At 45.1% G+C, this 18,557-nt stretch overlaps 1 protein-coding gene across 1 annotated transcript in view; it reads right to left on the bottom strand.

Annotated features, from left to right (window-relative positions):
- Lamc2 (laminin subunit gamma 2) overlaps positions 1–18,219 on the bottom strand; it is a 65,195-nt gene extending 46,976 nt beyond the window's left edge. Inside the window, exon 1 of the mRNA XM_059280409.1 lies at positions 17,950–18,219. Within this exon, the coding sequence (XP_059136392.1) occupies positions 17,950–18,028 (79 nt within the window). The 5' untranslated portion in view covers positions 18,029–18,219. The remainder of the gene's footprint in view (positions 1–17,949) is intronic.
- Between the last annotated feature and the right edge of the window lie 338 nt (positions 18,220–18,557).

Genomic DNA, 18,557 nt, shown 5'->3' with positions numbered 1-18,557 from the left:
GGCACCTTCTGATTGGTTTAATAAATAGTTGAATGGCCAATAGCTAGGCAGGAGAGAATAGGTGGGATTTCTAGGAAGAGATAGGAACTCTGGGAAAGAATCTGAGGCGGAGGATTTGCCAGCCAGACTCAGAGGAAGTCAGATATACCATACTGAGGAAAGGTAATGAGCCATGTGACCAAATGTAGATTAATATAAATGGGTTGATCTAAGTTTTAAGAGCTAGTTTGGAATATGCCTAAGATAGGGCCAAGCTTTCATAATTAATAAAAAGTCTCCGTGTTATTATTTGGAAGCTGGTGGTCCAAAGAAAGTCCGACTATACTGTCCAGTTCCTTCTCATCACACTAGTATCTTGTGTGTCCCTCCGAAAGCCAGTTGTCAAAGAAAACCATCATACAATGTCAGCCGATTCGGGGGCGGGGTCTAAACAGCCAAGACAGTCACACGTGGGAATAACTGGCGTAGTATCTGATACACAGTAGACGCTCAAAACATTTTAATCAAGGTTTACAAGAAAAAGTGATGGGCCTTGAAATCAAAAGAACTGAAACATTTCTTTGAACATATTTCCTTTCCCTCCTGCGTACGTGGCTGTGACTCGATCCCAAGGCTCTGTGCGTACTGGTCAAGCACTTTACCAGTGGGCTATATCCTTTGGGCAAATCACTTCAACTTTCGCATCTTGTTTCCTCCTCTACAAGTGTGGAACAGGTCGGCTCCCTGCCGCCTTTGGAGGGTCTGTCTGAAGAAGGACCAGCCAGTGCCCTTACCTGACTCTTTTTCTTCCCTCAGAAATAACAGGTGAAAACCAACACTTATGGTGAAGAAATCTGACCCAGTAAAGAGCTGGGGTCTGAGGGCAAACCTTGCCACAGTCTTCATTGGCCAGGCAGCCTTGGTGTGTGAGGCAAAGCCTTGGTGCCTGTGAAGCTGTTTCTGGAGTGTCCAGAATTAGGATTTAACCAGAGTAATAACCATAAAGCCAGCAAAGGGGCCCCATGTGCTGAGCAGCTGTCCTGCGCAGGCCCCGTGTCCACCTCTGAAGCCACAACCCACTGCCATCAATCTCACTGGCTCCCTAAATATGTAACATCAACCCAGAGCCGCCCGGTTTCATTTATTTTAAATTTTATTATACCTGTGGTATGTGTGCACGCTACTCCGTGCATGCAGAGGACAGGGGACAACTTTTGGAAACAGTTCCTCTTCTTCCACCATGTGGCACCCAGGGATCAAACTCAGGTCCTCAGACTTGGCAGCAAGTTCCTTTAATCTACAGAGATATCTTGCCACCCGAGATGCTCTGTTCCCGGGACTTTGCATCCATTGGCTCAGCTAACTCTCCCAATATTGTTTTAACCTCTCTGCTTAGGGGATGGGAAGAGGAATGCTCAGAGGGGGTACGATCTTGCCTTCTGTTACAGAAACAGCTAAGTGGCAAGGGCAGAACTTGCTCCCCGGTCTGTGTGATTCCAAAGCCTCTGTCCTCACTGCTTCCCCTTCTCGAGATCTGGTCTGTCACAGAGGTTCCCATGACCTCTTCTGGAATAGCTCTTAATCTTGTAACACACACACACACACACACACACACACACACACACACAACTACATGCATTGTTTATACAAATCATTTTATATATTTTGCATGGGGGGTTATCACACACACACACACACATAACAAACATGTGAAGGCTGGAGGTCAACTTAACAGCAGTGAGTCATTTCCTTTCACCAAGTGGGTCCTGGGGATCAAACTCAGGTTGTCAGGGTCAGTGGGAGGAGCCTTTCCCACTGAGTCCTTCCACTGGCCCACGCATCTTGTCTGAGTAGTCTTACATCTACCTCTCTGGGATTCTCACCATGCCCCTACTTCTTCCCTAGAAGACAACACACACACACACACACATTCTCTCTCTCTCTCTCTCTCTCTCTCTCTCTCTCTCTCTCTCTCTCTCTCTCCACATTTCCATTCACATTTATTTATTTAACAGATCAACCGTAGACACTGTTCTTCAAGGCTTGTATTAGTCGAGCCTCTAAATACACAAAGAGCCATAGCATCTCCTTCCTCTCCAGTTAAGATGAAGGCTTGCCACCCCAGGCATGTCAATCATTTCTGCCATGGTTTCTAGATTCTTCTTGACTACCCCTTGAGCAATAAACCCCGCTTTTCTTCCTTCTCCTTTTTTGTTTTTGTTTTTGTTTTGTTTCTCTATGTAGCTCTGACTGTCCTGGAACTTCTTTGGTAGACCAGGCTGGTCTTGAACTCAGATCCTCCTGCCTTTACCTCCCAGGTGCTGGGGTTAAAGGCATGTGCTACCAAACCTGGCCCAAACCCCACTTTTCAATCTCCTTACTTAAGAGACAAAAATTGACCCTGGTACTTCAAGGCCTGAACAACTCAGCTCGTAACAGAATCCTGTTCTGAGACTAGACACCTTCATTCCAAGGACAAAAACCAACATTTAAGTTTACAGTGTACTGAATTCGTTCCCAATTAAAAACTGTTGTTTTCTGTTTTTCCCACAGAACCATTGCCAAGCCCAGTCTTTCCCAGCTAACGCTGGTGAAACTGATTTTTAAGTCTCCAGCAGATGTGCCACACAGCTGTCATGTGCTGTGAAATTTCTACCAAGGAATGAGCATGCCATCACACATGTTATGTACACCAGGCTTTTCCACTGTACCACCCAATGAACCAGTGCCCTCCCCGCTCCATGCCTCCTAGAAGCAGTCTCCAAGCAACGCACATTTCACTCAGCTTTTCTAATCCAGAGCAGACTGTTGTTTTTTTTGAGACAGGGTATCATATAGCCCAGGCGGGCCTGGAACTCACTAGGAGCTGAAAACGACCTTGCACTCCTGACCCTTCCATCTCCCAAGTGTGGGGATAATAGGATTTGCTACCACATCCCATCGGCAGACTTCACCTGAGGAGTGTGTTGGCCTTGAGGGTCTCACTGCTTGATAATTTGGTGAAGGTACTCCAAGTAGCCTTTCCTGCAGGACTCTGAAGTTACCCGGCCCGGTTAGGGTTCCACTGAGCTGTACTGACACAGTATTGAGGCTTCAAGCACTCACACACAGACAATGAGAAGAAAACTTATCCTGTTTCCTTTGCAAAGAACTATTCTTTCTGCCATTGGTCTATACTCGAACTATGGTTTCCTTCAAATTTTCTCCTTAGATTGATGTCCCTAGGATTGAGTTATGAGAGCGAGTAACCAATGATTACTCACTCTCATAACTGTGAGGGGGAAAAAAAGCAAACAAACAAACAAAACCCCTCATTTTAAATTCTAGAATATTCTTGCAACTGGGCTTAATAAAATGAACACAATACAGCTTGTATGAATCTCTTTCATTTGGGGGTCATTTCTTACTGACTAGCACCATGAGTTCACTGCTGGCCACAGGGCATCCACCAGGCTAGACGTGGGCTAACAGGTAGAGGGACTAGGCCAGCGGATGGAGGGGAAGTAGCATTCACCTTCAGAGGGCGGCAGCCAGCGGCCAGCCTGGGTGAAGAAGGACTGCTGTAGTCGGGGTTTCCATTTATACTTTTCAAAGAAAATGGAAACCTGGGTTTGTGTAGGAAATCTATCAACTTTTAAACACTTGCCGAAAAAAAAAAATGTATTTTTCAAGTATTCTTTACGAAACAAAGCTGTGTTAAGGGTAAAGTACTGTTCTTTGCTTCTTACTTCCAACAGACAGGAAATGGGAAAATTAAGGCCCTGGGTACCACATAGCGCTAGGAACTAGTCCACAGCAATTGCTCAATACTTGTGAATGAACCAATAAAAGGATGCTCTTTTGAATTTTAGGAAACTTGTGGCTGAATGTGGTGGTACACACCTGTAATTGCTACACTTAGGGAGCTGAGGAAGGATCAATGGGCGTTCTTGGCCAACCTGGGCTATATAGCTCCAGGCCAGCCTGAGCTACAGAATGAAATTCTGGAAAGAAAGAGAGACAGAGAGAGACAGAGACAGAGACAGAGAGAGAGCTAGCTTTAGATGTAAAGTGGGCACGCTTAGTAACCTGTGACTCTGATTGGTTTGGGTTTATACACACCCCTTTCTGCTAATGATGCATGTGGCAGCCTAGCTCCTTTACCTGCACGTACTATGTACTATGTAAACACACCCCTCTTCAGACAATGTACCCAGCTACCTTGGGTGCCCCCCGCATGCACATCTGTATCAGCCTACATGCACATCCTTCTCTGGGCAATAGATGCTTCTCTTCTTCAAACAGCCATCAAACTAAGACAGCTTCTATCCAAGGATATTCTCTATCTCAATGCATCTAGGTATGAGAAATGGAAAGACTGATCCAGCCTGAGCTGGTTTTTGATGTATACACAATAAGGTAAACTGTGTTCTCAAGTGCATTTTCAGGGAAAAGCTTTTATTGGCCATCCTATGCATATTGGGCATACATATGATTAAAATCAGATGCATTATGGGAAAGGACACGCACAACAGAAAACGATTATATGACCTAATCAATCAAGAGAGAGAACTGCCTGGGCTACACCCTTAGTAACCAAACCCCTCCTTCTCTTGAACTCCAAAAGGACACTGCAAACAGTAATCGGGGCGTGAGTGTCTTCACTGGTGTGGTCCAATGCTCCTCGCTGTGTCTTCTGATCTTTCCTATTGCTTTGCTTTAAATAAAGTTTCTTTTGCAGGTCTCTTTGAGCTTTGATTGCAACTCCTTGAATAAGAGGCCAAGTACCTGGAAGCACCCGACCCCACCACCCCTGGAGACAGATGTCTGTGTTTCTACCGTTTAAAGAGCTCCATCTGACCCCATGTATCAGCATATGTATTAAAAAATACAAATTTAGCTGGGCAGTGGTGGCGTACGCCTTTAATCTCAGCACTCAGGAGGCAGAGGCAGGCAGATCTCTGTGAGTTCGAGGCCAGCCTGGTCTACAGAGCGAGATCCAGAAAAGGTGCCAAAGCTACACAGAGAAACCCTGTCTCAAATATATATATATAAATTCAGCAGTCACTCTTCCCTAGTCTTCCCCATGGGAGTCCAGTTTAGATCAGTCTACCTAGATTAACAGACCTAAATGCAATCCCCTAATAGATTCTGAAAAAAGAGGAAATTCTAAAAACATCTTTATTGTTACACTTTTCCTTCCCTTGTGTTTAGATGTGTTTGATTTTAGAACTGGAAATTTGTTTCAATTTTATTTTTCAAATTTGTTACTATTCTTCCAAACTTTGACCCAGCTTCAAACATTATAAATATACCACCCAGCTTTCATCCAGAGGCCTTGAACAGGCACATGATGACCGTGCAAGTTAAGACAAGAGTCTTGGGCATCCCCTGAGTCAGCAGCAAGCCATTTACCAATAGTCCTTCCACTCATCCACTCTGAACAAATTCACACTGAGCATCTAATATGTGCGGGTCATTCCAGCCTCCAGGATCCAGCAGCAAACAAAGCCAGGAGATGCCCCAGCCCTCAAAGAGGCATCAGAGTCTGGGTGGCAGATAACCAAGATAAATGAATAACAGAGAGTATATCAGGATAGTGATGTTTATTAAGGAAAACTATATAAACCAGGAGACATAAACAAATGTAAACATGGATGGAGAATAGAGAAGGATGGGAGGGTTGAAAAGCGCTATATGCTAGTTACTAATTCTTTTTTTAGTTAATGCTTGTCTTGCTTATGTTCTCTGCTCATGTGTCGCTGGCTGCAGTGACTTTCTGGTAAATTACCACAAACATAAAAACATAACCAATGATTCCCTATCATTTTATAAATGATGCAGGCTATAAATCCTTTCTTTCCAAAGTAACTCTTCGGTAGATTTTGTTGTTTCTGTTTTGAGCTGGAGCTCATTGTGTAACCCAGGCTTGCTTCTAAGTTGAGATTCTCCTGCCTCAGCCTCCTGAGTGCTGGGATTTCAGGTGTGTGCCACCATGCCCCATCACACTGATAGATTGTAGTTTCCCTGATTCTTCTTTTTCCCTCTTGTGTTCTTAGCCAAGGAAATGCACACCTACGTCATTTATTTCCTCTGTGTGTGTGTGTGCGCGCGTGCATATGTGCGTGTGCGTGTGCGTGTGCGTGTGTGTGTGTGTGTGTGTGTGTGTGTCTCCCAGGCTGGCCGAGAATTCACTATGCAGCCATGGTTATAGCAATTCTTCCATCCCAGCTTCTCCTAGTGCTGGGATTACAACTGTAAGCCACCGTACCTGGCTTCTTGTTGTTGCTGTTGATCTAATCAATACCACTTATTATCCAACAGGGAGACTACACTGGGTGCTTGGACACTAATACTTCATGAGCCAGCAAGATTTCATAAAAGGGCTACTAACATATTTCCCCAAAGGTGATGTTGAATCCGTTTATAATTTGTGTATATCCATTAAGCACTTATCACATTACCCATGTTTTCCGATTTCCCTGTGAGGAGACCTGGGTCTAGGAGCTGGCATTAAGAGATCATTACAGGGGCTGGAGAAAATGTCTCAGCCAGTAAAGTGCTTGTTATGCAAACACGAAGACCTGAGTTGGATCTCCAGAACCCACATTAAAATTATGGGTGTGCTGGCACATGCTTGTAACCCCGGCATTGAGGAGGCAGGGCTGGGTTCCGGGGGCTTGCTGGCCAGCCAGCCAGCCTAATCAGTGAGTCTTTAGCTAATGAGAGATTGTCTCAAAAAACAGCTTCCAAGAAACAATATGGTCCTCTGATCTCTACATGCATGTAAGTATACACATGCATGTGCATACAAACACATACACACAATTTAAATATATATACATGCCTACATACAGATAGCTAGACAGACAGATAAAGAGATGAAAGACTGCATCAGAAAACACAAAATCAGAGTTGGCAACGTGGCTCAGGAGGTAAAGACACTGTGCCATCCAGCCTGACAACCCAAATCCCGTCCTTGGAACCCACATTGTGGAAGGAGAGAAACGCCTCCCACAAATTGTCCTCCGACTTGCGTGCATGGGCTACAGCATGTGCAGGCCCTCACACACATACACACAGAAACAAAAACTATTGGGGAAAAAAAAAAAAAACAGAAAATAAAAAACCCACATGAAGCCCAGACATGGGGCTCAAAACTGAACTGTTGCTGTTGCTACGTCCCAGTCAGTATTTCTTGGTATATTCATTCACACTGCACTCTCGCCAAGCCAGAAACATCTCTTCAAATTTCATCTGCTTCTCTATCCTCTACGCTCCAGCTCTTGACAACCAGTCAGGTCTCCCCACAGACAAAGGAATGCAATTCATCAAGTTCACCTCCAGCCCTAAATAAACACTTGGGAACCGGAATCATTTTACAAAGATTTTCACGTATTTCTCCAAGTCTAGTAAAGCGTGGGTGGCACTTGTGTCTGGCATACTGCGTGCTGTGTATCACAGTGATAACTGTAATAGCTCAGTCGCTGACCCTCAAGGTGCTTCTTAGGAGACCTCCAGGCAGCTAGACATGGGCTGGTCCGCCCACTACCACCCACACTCCTCAAGGAGAACAGATCAAAGGAACTGGAAACCCTCTTTAAACAATGGAGCCAGGAGCCTGGAATCACTCTGGGATGTTCCCAGCACTCACTCCCACCCCTCACTAAACATGGCCCCTGACAAGTCAGGACAGGAAACCAAGGGGCAAAGGCAGTTTCCAAGCCTTAGACTGAGGAGAATGAAAGGAAACTGAAAATGTTTCCTAGGGCTATCCTTGGGGCAAGGCTGAGGAAGATCACCAGTGATGCGCAGGTTCATCCAGTCAGTATTCTTTTTAAACTTCCCATAAGAAAATATCACCTTTTGCATCAACTACCAGGAATTGTCATAACTTGGCAAACCTGTGATCACCAGTGTGATGAAGAGCCTATTTATTGTGCTAAAAGCAAGCTCTGAGCCAGGTGTGGGGGCGCATGTCTGTAGTTTCAATAATCAGGAGTCTGAAGCAGGGGGACTGCTATGAGTTAGAGGTGAGCCTGGTCTACAGAGCAGAATCTGTCCCAGACAAACAAACAAACAACAAAACCCCACAAAAACAGATCACATCTACACCCAGCTTTTCACCAGGGCAACCTCATTTCTACCCCGGGGCAGTGTATGAACATTGTGCTTACTGGTGCCTTAAAGACAATAACAAAATGAAAACACACAAACTCCTTTGAAAACCCTGTATATTTGGCCCATGTCAGCCCCTCCTTTTACTCTCTTTCCGTAGTTCCCTGGGCCTCAACATCTGGGTCCTTGCACAAATTCCGGAACCCTAAGCTCTTTGCTACCTCCGGCCTTCAGATTTGCCGTTTCCACAGAACTCACAGGGTGCTCTAAGAAACATCCATCAGATTACGCACTTCCCTGACCGCAACCTTCAGCGACTTCTCTCTGGACGCCGGAAGCGATCCTCCTCACGTGATCACAGAGCTCACCACTTCCATTTACAACATCATATCTGTGGCAATTACCCAGTTCATCTCCAGAATCTCTCTCTTCTCTGTTCCAACGGTACCTGGTCCAGCGCTTGGCACCGATGTTGCTAGGATAGATGCAATGGATGGATGGATGGATGGATGGACGGAGAGATTGAAGAAAGCAGAAAAAGAAGAGAGAGGAAGAGGTGGGAGAGATATAATAAAGGCAGCCTGGCCCTAAGGAAAGCCAGAGTGGGGATGGCTCAGTGGGTAAGGGAGCTTGCTGCCAAGCCTGAAGACCTGAGTTCAATTCACAGAATCCACATGGAAAATAGAGAAAAACAGTTGTCCTCTGACCTCTTTACATGCTCGCCATAGCATGTGCACAGCCACACATACACACATACACATAACACACACACATACATACAAATAAATAAATAAGCAAATAGTGTAAAAACAGAAAAGCCAAATAAAAACCTGAACCTCAGAATTCTCCCAGAAGTCCAGAAATGCACTTTGACATTTCCCAAAATGTAGGGGTGGGGATGTAGCTCAGTGGTCCAGTGTCTGCTAGTGTGCACATGAAGACCCCTAGGTTTTACCCCAGGAACTGCACAGAAATTTCCCCAATACAATACACATGGTTGTTGTTTCTCTACGGCGTTCGTTGTGAAAACAGCTTATGTGTCAACACAAAAACATCCACAGTGAGATGAGCAAAGAATCCGGAGAGGAAGGTGTTTTCGATTAAAGGGAGGTCTGGAACTTTCTGGCAGGTTGCCTCCGACACCAGAGGAGCTATCTCTGTCCCGGGCTCATCATCTCTGCCTGGCCTGTGAGACAGGAGCCACCAGTGGGCAGCCAGCCAAGGGTTGCGTGGAGGAGGGGCAGGGGTGCAGCGGGCGGAGGGCATGAGCTCAGCAGGCCCTGATGGGGCAGCCTGCCACGTAAGCAATACTACCTCAGGAGCTAGGCATCTCAGCGGCAAGTTTGAACCTGACCGCGTGGTGCTGGCCAATGCAAGCCTGGCTGTTCCCGCTGCCATTTCAGCTGCTGGGTACAGTTCTGCGTAAGTTACAGTAATCTCCTGTGACTGGATCCAAGCGGGGATGTTTAAGGTTCACACTGAGCTGTCTTCCTTCTGCCTCCTCGGCTGCCTTCTGGGTTCCCTTTCTGAGACATCAAATCCTCCCCCTGCTTTTCTCAACCCCTCTTAGACAGTGTGAGGTCATGCTAGCATGTTTCGTCCTGGCACTTCACCTCCACAGCCAAGCCTTGTTGAATCCTACCTTTCCTCAACTCCAAACATTGGTTCCCCAAAGCCTCAGCTGTGTGGACTCCTCCCTCTGTAACTCCCCTGGCGATCCCATTCAGGACAAGGGTTTTCATAACCTTTGTAGGTATCAGCATTTCAACAGTTCCCTGGCCCAATCCTCATCCCCGACTTCAGCCATCCACTCCACTTCTCCAGCTGGTTCTGTCTTTGGACAAAACCCATTGAACAATAAACTCATAAACCAAGCATGGCGGCATACACCTATAATGCCCGTACTTGACAGGCTGAGGCAGGTGGAACTGGAGCTTAAGGAGCCAACCTGGGCTACAAGGTGACACCCTGTCTCAAAACAACAAAGAAGCAAACACATTACAACAAAACCTCACTACTTCCAAGTCAGATGACTGGAAGCCATCCTCACAGCCGCAGAGACAACTTCCTCAGCTGCCGCTAGCCGGTTCCACACTGGAGTTGAACCCACCAGATAGCTCAAGTCCACCCAAGTCTGTCTCCACTATGGTCATATGATCAGTCTAGATCCAATCCTGAGCAAATCAGAATTGACGCAGCCTTCTGACTGGACTCCATGAAGCTTGTCTCACTTCCTTCCACTCACTCAGCAGCCAGAAAATCTTGTCAAAATATAAATTGTCTCTGCTCCTCTGTTTAAAGCTCTCTAGTGCCATTATTTTCTTCTAAGATTATACATTGGAATTCCTTCATGCAGCCTATAAAGATGAACATGATCTGATCTATTTCTTCTTTTTTTAAATGATTTACTTTTATTTTATGTGCATTGGTGTTTTGCCTGCATGTATGCATGTGTGAAGATGTCAGATGCCCTGGAACTGCAGATACAGACAGTTGTAAGCTGCTGTATGGGTGTTGGGAATTGAACCTGGGTCCTCTGGAAGATCAGCCAGTGCTCTTAATCGCTGAGCCTATTTCTTTTCAGCCTAATTTCACATAACGCCCCCAATTGACCCTATCTATCTATCTATCTATCTATCTATCTATCTATCTATCTATCTATCTATCTATCATGTATGTATGTATCTATCTATCTATTATAGTAAGGTCTGTCTGTCTATCATGCATGTATGTATGTATGTATCATGTATATATATGTATTTGTCTATCTTTTGTAGTAACGTCTATCTATCATGTATGTATGTATGTATGTATGTATCTATCTATCTATCTATCTATCTATCTATCTATCTATCTATCATAACAAGGACTGAGCCTAGACAGCTAGGTACCTGATCTAACACCAAGCTAACCTCTGTCCTTTCATTCATTCTTTTATTTTGACAGGATCTCACACACACACACACACACACACACACACACACTACCCAGAGGAGTCTTGAACTTGCTCTGTATCTCAAGCGGGCCTGGAAATTGTGGTCTTTCTGCCTCACCCTCCTGAGGAGATGGGTTTGCAGGACTTCCAGCAGCCCAACTTACACTGTTTAGTTGAAATCTTTCTTTCCTCTGCTTCTTATAACTCTTGCTTTGTAAAAGGAAACCATCATGGGGAGTCGTGAGTTAAGGCAAGAAAATCTCAAATAGCTCTTCTCTTTGTTCAAAGAAATTACACTGAACATTCAGTGTTAATTTGTCCTCTTAGACACCATGCCCCACTTCTGAGTCAAAGGACTGGTCTCCTGCAAACTAGCAGCCCTTTTATGCTCAGCAGAAGCAACCGTCACCCCCATCTCCGAGAACTCGCCTATCAAGAGGTCCTGCAGGAAGAAGTCCACCTGGACTGAACTTGGAGAATAAGGATTAACTGGAGAACATTTACTCCCTTTCAAAACAGCTGCCACAGGCTGCTTGAAGTAGAAAAACAACGATCAAAGGTGTCCTTTCAGTAGGAATCTATTCTAATGTGTTCTTAAATTTATTTTTACAAATATTCAAATCATATACTCCTTATGAAATCCAAAACAAAATATACCCAGCAGCTGTCACTTGGTATCAACCTCATTAGAATCTTTGATCCTGTCTGAAAAAAAAAAAGTCTTCAAATCTAAGCTGCTTAAGATGAAAATATTACTTTCTACCACACTTAGGTGTGATAATGAGATGTTCATAAAGATTTCCTAGTTTTAAAATCTCCTCTACGAGATGTCTCTTTCTGACATTTAATGTGATCCTCAATTTAAGTAGATAAAACAAAGTATGAATATTTCATCATTCAAATTTACCTCGAACTTTATGGCTTAGTGTGTGACTGTTTCCAACAAAGACTGACATGATTACAATAAGGGTATTTCCCTCACTACGAGGCCTTTAATTGAATTCCATTTTCTCTCTCCTTTTTTTTTTTTTTTCAGTTGCATTTTAAGCCAGCATAGCCCAATCTGCTGAGAAGTCCCTTGTTTGATCCACATGCTGCCCATGCAGTGTGGGTGAGGCCGCAGCAGGAAGCGCTCCAGAGCTCAAAGGAAGGACCTCCTTTCACTACCAGTTCATTAGACGTAGTATCACAGCCTAGGCTGGGAATCACGTGTGTGGCTTGCGGGTGACTCAGCCTGAGGACCTGGACCTCTTACCTGAGCCCAGGCAGACAAATATTTCTCCCAAGTCCCTTACTGTTTTTATGAGCAATAGGTTTCCATACATAAATGTCAGCTACAGTTTCTGGCTATCACTACATTCCTTTACAGATACACTTAAATAAGGACGTGTCTACAATGCACTGTTATACTTCTGGGTTCTAGCAAAAGAATGGCTGCAATTATTGTGATTGACAAGGTTGGAAAAATGGGCATGAAGTACATTCGTAAGATGGGTTTCTGTAAAAATCCTATTTGAAAAATATTGTATTCTCTCTCTCTCTCTCTCTCTCTCTCTCTCTCTCTCTCTCTCTCTCTCATACACACACATAAATAAAAATAAAATATTTTTAAAAGCTTCCATAATCCCCTCTGATGACTAAAAAGGGATATGTGTATAGGTTTGTTTGTTTGTTGTTTTTTAGAATGAGAAATAAGTCAAGGCGCTACCTTGGGAATGGAACTTTCATGTACAAGTGAATCCTGGCCCTCTTGCTAACTATAGGGCTCTAGCTAAGGCAATCTTGGGTGCCTTGGCTTGCCTGTCATACATGCATTATACTTGCTGAACCCAGCTTGGCTCTGCCCAGTCATGGGAATCCAGGCAATGATTTTAGCTCCCTGATTATCATCCTCCTCTCATAAAACAAGAGGTTGGGTGAGTCCCCTTGGACCTACTCTCTATCAGCGTCGGATACACTCTCATTCGGTCGTGTGGGACTACGCAAGGCCGCTCCAGAATGAACGAATCTCCTACTTCACTGCCCTGCATTGGACAGGGACAAGCATTTAGCTCCAGGAAACAATGGAGATGTGTAAACCTTTGCTGTAAGAAGTCTTCCACATAAAGTGCAGCTCAATGTTTAGACATTTTGTCTAATTTTGAGTTAGTTGTGGGAAGTAGTTTGGCTGCAAATTGATTTTTTCCCAACATAGAAATTCATATTCTCAAGTTAAATAAAAATAAAATCTGGAAGAGATACAGTTGGAGTTCTGTAATTGGGCTACAATGTCTGAGGAAGGCCAGGATACAGACCTTTGGCTCCCAGATCTCCAGCTCTCCTCTCCTGTGGCAGAAGGAACTCAACCTTGTGTTGGCCAGTGTTAGAGGAATAGCCTCCCCACATTTCTCCTTTCACAGCTGTGATGTGAAGAAGCGTGTTCATTCAGCAGGAAGGAACGTCTGTAGACACACAGTCACCCACAGACACCAAAAAGACAGCTTTGGGCTTTGGAGATGATTCAAACATTACATCATCTTTCTGGGGTTTATGTTACAACAAAGCCCCAGAAATGCTTCAGTAATCTGCTAAGTTTCATTTGTGACTAAATTAGAGAATTCCAGAATCATAGAGCTCCTATTTCTGCACTGGTCTGAGATCGATGATTCGGGTCTGGTCCTTTGCCTTGCAAAGTTCCCCCAAGAAAAAGACAATGTCAGTCTGGTGGAGCTACTGAGGGCTTAAACAGGAAACACACTCCCAGGATTGCCTCAACACGGCAATTTCACATCCTGACTTTCCAATAAACGCAATCGCAAATCGACAGTTTCATGGACCGCTAGAACTAAATCAGTGCCCCAGTTCAGGGTACCAAAATGAATGCCCCCAAAGGACTTCCCAGCTCACACTGAATCCCAACTCTCTATTCCTATTTACTGTATGGATAGACTTTTTATTTTACCAAAAATGATTCCTAGGCGGGAGGAGTGGTGCATTGAAGTCCTTTAAAAACCTTACATACTACAGAGTACTTTCTCGATGACTTGGGTGTTATCTGGGGGAGACATTAAACTAAAATGACCTTACTTGATATACTGGATACTTACCAGTAATAAAAATACTAAATCGTCTAACATAACACAGTGTCCCTTATCTCACAATCATGAGTGCTGGAAGTTGTCACAAATAAGTTCAAGGTGACTATACTGTGAAGATTACAATGTGCTTCCCAAATATTTAAACCTTCTGTTTTTGAAAACTCAGCACTTTCAATTGACAATAGAAAGAGATTCAGAGCCAGGCGCAGTAGCTCTTACGTAGATCCCCAGCACTCAGAAGATGGAGACAACAGGGTCATGAGTTCAAAGTCAACCTGGACAACACAGTGAAACTCTATCTCAAAAAGAAAAAAAAAATTATTTGAAGAAAGAAACTGTGTGGAAGTAGCTTTAGGAAGGCAAGCATCTGAATTCTGAAGATGAATGCAAAGTTACTTCATGAATGTAATTATTTCATGAAAGGCAAACTAATCAAAACTAAGTATATTGTACGTTATATGACTTTAATTATATTTGTGTGACTCATCTACTAAGTTAAACATAAAGAGACAGATTACTACACACACACCACTAAATGTTTTCAGAATCAAGCTGGCCAATCTAGCCAGCATTCATCAGGAAGTGCAAGGCCACCTTACATGCTTTGGGCAAGTTCTGAAGAGTGTGGGGTGGGGGTTGATAGGTCAGTACGCGATGTGTTCCGGTGGACAACAGAAAAGCAAGAAGGACTGATTCGAGAGCCAGTGTTGGGATTCTAATCTGCTTTAGGTTTTTGTCCAATGTTTTCCCCACCCTGAATCCTGGAGCAGGCGTCAGCCTGAACAGCAGGGATGCTCAGCACCTTCCTTGGGCTGTTGAAAGGAGAAGAAAGAAGAGCCCTGGCAGTCCACAGAGATCCGAAGTGACAGGGCCTCACAGACGCGTACTTAGTGGTCACCAGCTTCTCTAGCTTTACCTCCTGAGTTCTGTCGTCTTTTTTCTCGGCTGTTCCCTCCCACTGGCTCTCGCTTGGGTTAATGCAATGACCTTTTCCTCAGCTCTCCTCACTTCACGCCACCCCCTTAGCCCTGCAGCGGCCTCCCTCAAACATGAACACAACCACACCGTTCCTGTTCACCAGCTCTCTGCAACTCTGCTTTGCCTGGAGCCAAAGGCTCTTCGTAGCCAGATTCACAGCTACTTTTCTATTTTTATTTATTTATTTTTTTTAATTTATTTTTTTGGTTTTTCGAGACGGGTTTCTCTGTGTAGCTTTGCGCCTTTCCTGGGACTCACTTGGTAATCCAGGCTGGCCTCGAACTCACAGAGATCCGCCTGCCTCTGCCTCACGAGTGCTGGGATTAAAGGCGTGCGCCACTACCGCCCGGCCACAGCTACTTTTCTATAAAGCTCCTCCCCAGAGCTATGATCCAGACCTTTAGGGACACATGCCACAGTCTCTCACCTAGCTATGAGATACCAAATGAGAACCCTTGTGTTTCTTACTGATCTCTGGGCATCTGAATTCACTGTACCTGTACTCCTGGCTTCAGACTCTCTAAAGAAAGGTGGAACCCAGCTGTGCAAGGCAGTTTACAGTAACCTTCCTTTCACCAAGTCTAAAAGTTTGCATAGCTCTAATGCTTTCATTTAGGAGCTGAAGAAGACTCTAAGCAGCTGAAGAGCCTGAAAAGTTATCGAGAGTGCACTGTGATGGTTTGAATAAGGATTGTGAATAAGAATGACCCCCATAGGCTCATATACTTGAATGCTTGGTTTCCAGTTAGTGGACTGTTTTGGAAGGATTAGGAGGTGTGGCCTTGTTGGAGGAGGTGTGTCTAGGGGGTGGACTTTGAGGTTTTAAAAACCCCTGGCCAGGCCCAGTCTCTCTCTGCCTGCTGCCTACCAACCAGGAGATACTCTCAGTTACTGCACCCTGCTATAATGCTAATGGACTAACCCGCTGAAACTGTAATCAAGCCCCAATTAAATGCTTTCTTCTGTAAGCTGCTGTGGTCATGGTATCTCTTCACAGCAATAGAATGGTAACTAAGACAGGCATTAACAAGTGAATAAACAAAAAATTTTGCCAGGTCAGGCTGACTCTAAAGCTGATGTTTTAACTGAGACCAACCCTGTAAGTCTTGGTAATTATATCTTTACCATAATTTCACCTGCAAGAAAAAAAAACAGGAAGCAACATCACTACTTCAGACGTCCACAGCCCACAGGAGCCTCAGGTACAGGTCACTTTGGATCAGGACAGGTACCATACTTTTAGCCCAACTCCTAGTACATCCCAGCATGCCATGAATGGAAAAATATGAATGATCTACCATAACGACAAGTTTTTCAGAGTCCCACTTGGCCCCCAAATGAAGCCCTTTGAGGAGAGAACATAATATCTCAATCTGTCTCTAAGGAAGGGGAAAATGTAAACATGAGTCTAAACAGCACTTCTGACTTTGTGTCTGGATGGGATGCTTGGATGCAATGTCTGCTATGAGAGAACACAGTGTCTCAGATGTTGACTCTGACTATTCAACAATTGGTGGCATCCTATATATTTTGTTTTTGTTATCTAACATGAACACACACATATACATTGAAAATATAGACAAGAGGAAAATTGCTGTAATGGTTACCTACCCTGTAAAAGAAAAAGCACACATACAACATATTTTATATATATATATATATATATATATATATATATATATATATATATATATATTTCTCTTGTTACTTTTATAATGTGATCAAAAAGGCTCCAGCTTAAGAACCCCTGGATCGAAGACTCTGCCACTGCCAATGGCTGCTTGGGTGGCCTTGGGCAAACACGCTGCTCACCACTCACCTTCTCACTCAAAGGACACTTAGTAGTTGATCCATGCACAGTTACTTTTAATTCTAATATTCAGAGACTATTTTTGCCCTTAGGATGCTTTCTACTGGGTTTCAACTTATCCTAACTCAAAGGGAGCCCACTTCACATGACCATTTTCATATATATATGAATATATATTTAAGTTCATTTTACAAATCTATGGCACACAACATGTTTTGATACAACTAGTAAAATGGTAACTATAGAAAACGATCATGTCTATCATTTCAGTTACCCCTTCTCGGTGACAGTTATACATAATCAGTGCACTGTGGCCTGGGATCCGTGATAATTGGAATGCCTTCGAATGCAGGAAGCAACCATAATGTGACCGTGAAAGTCGGGGTAATTAGAAGAAAACACCTCTGCTAAGTGTCAGGGACAAGCCTCATTATGTGTCATCTTAGATCACCGGGCATATGCCTATGAAAAACAGTTGCTAGGTTCTCACAAAGTTTTGTTTACATGAACTTAACTCCTCAAGACATGACAGCCACTGGGTGCCCTAGGTAAGAATAAAATGATACTCAACGTTCGAGTCCAATAAACCCCTGGGAGGTGAAACTCTTGTAGGAAGTAACATTTTTTACAGAAGTTTTGAGTATTACTAAAAAGCTTCAATTCACGCTCCATCTCAAAAATACAACACGGATAACAGGGGGATTACAGAAGGTGCTGCCGGGCATTGAAAAAATTCTCACCTGACGCCCTCTGGTAAATATACAGGGGACTGTTTAAAGGCCAGCTCGTCACGTCACCGATTGAACGGGGCGCGGCGGGCGTGGGGGCATCCCCTGGTGCAAAAGAAAAGAAAGGGAGAGAATTGAAAGAGGAATGGCTTTGAGGTGAGGAAACCCTTGTTTTTAACTCCGGGGGCTTTATGGAAAACTCCGGTCACTTTAAAGCCCACCTCGGAAGGAGCCCCAGGTAGGGAGAGGGGCGCCCTGCAGAGATCCTTGAGCTGGCCAAGTGAGACTCCTCGAGGTGAGTTCAGACAGGGAAGGGCACGTCGGAGGCGCGGTGGGAGCACTCACCTTCCCTCCTGGAGGTGGCCTGGGCTGCGGGCAGCAGGAGGGCGACGCCGAGGCAGCAGCTGAGCCAGAGCGCGGGCATGGCCGGGGTGCGCTCCGCCGCTGCGGGTGGCTGCCGGGCGCCGAGTCCTCGCCCCGCTGTGCCTTCCTTTTACCTCGATCAGGTGGTTTTATCGACTCTTCTACCTGACTCAGTCCCGACAGGAAGAGAGCCCGTGTTTCGGGGCGTGACTCACCTGTGAACAAGGAGGACCCAGCCCTCCGAGGCAGACAAACACTCAGCGCGCGCCGAGCAGTAAACCGGCTCGCTGCGGCCCCCGGCTCCCCCCCTCCGCAACCCGGGCGCACACCTGGCCCCGCCGCCGAGGGCGTGGTGCAGAGGCCGCGGCTCACAGATCCTTCTGGAATGCGCCACAACCCCCACAGCCCATCTCCCGGGGTGGTCCCGGGCAGAACTCACCGTCGTGGATAGTGGCCGCCCCTTCCTCGTACTGGGGGAGGGGGGCGGAGGGGCAGTCTCAAGGGCGCAGACGCTGATCCATCCGAGTCAGAGTCCGAAGCCCCCTCTGCTCTGGTCTAAAAGACAGAGAGGCGAATTAACCAGACCGAGG

This window comes from Peromyscus eremicus, chromosome 15 (assembly GCF_949786415.1).
Source record: "Peromyscus eremicus chromosome 15, PerEre_H2_v1, whole genome shotgun sequence".
Lineage (NCBI taxonomy): Eukaryota > Metazoa > Chordata > Mammalia > Rodentia > Cricetidae > Peromyscus > Peromyscus eremicus.
The sequence above is the reverse complement of the archived record's forward strand: the minus strand, read 5'-3'. Positions and strand labels throughout refer to the sequence as shown.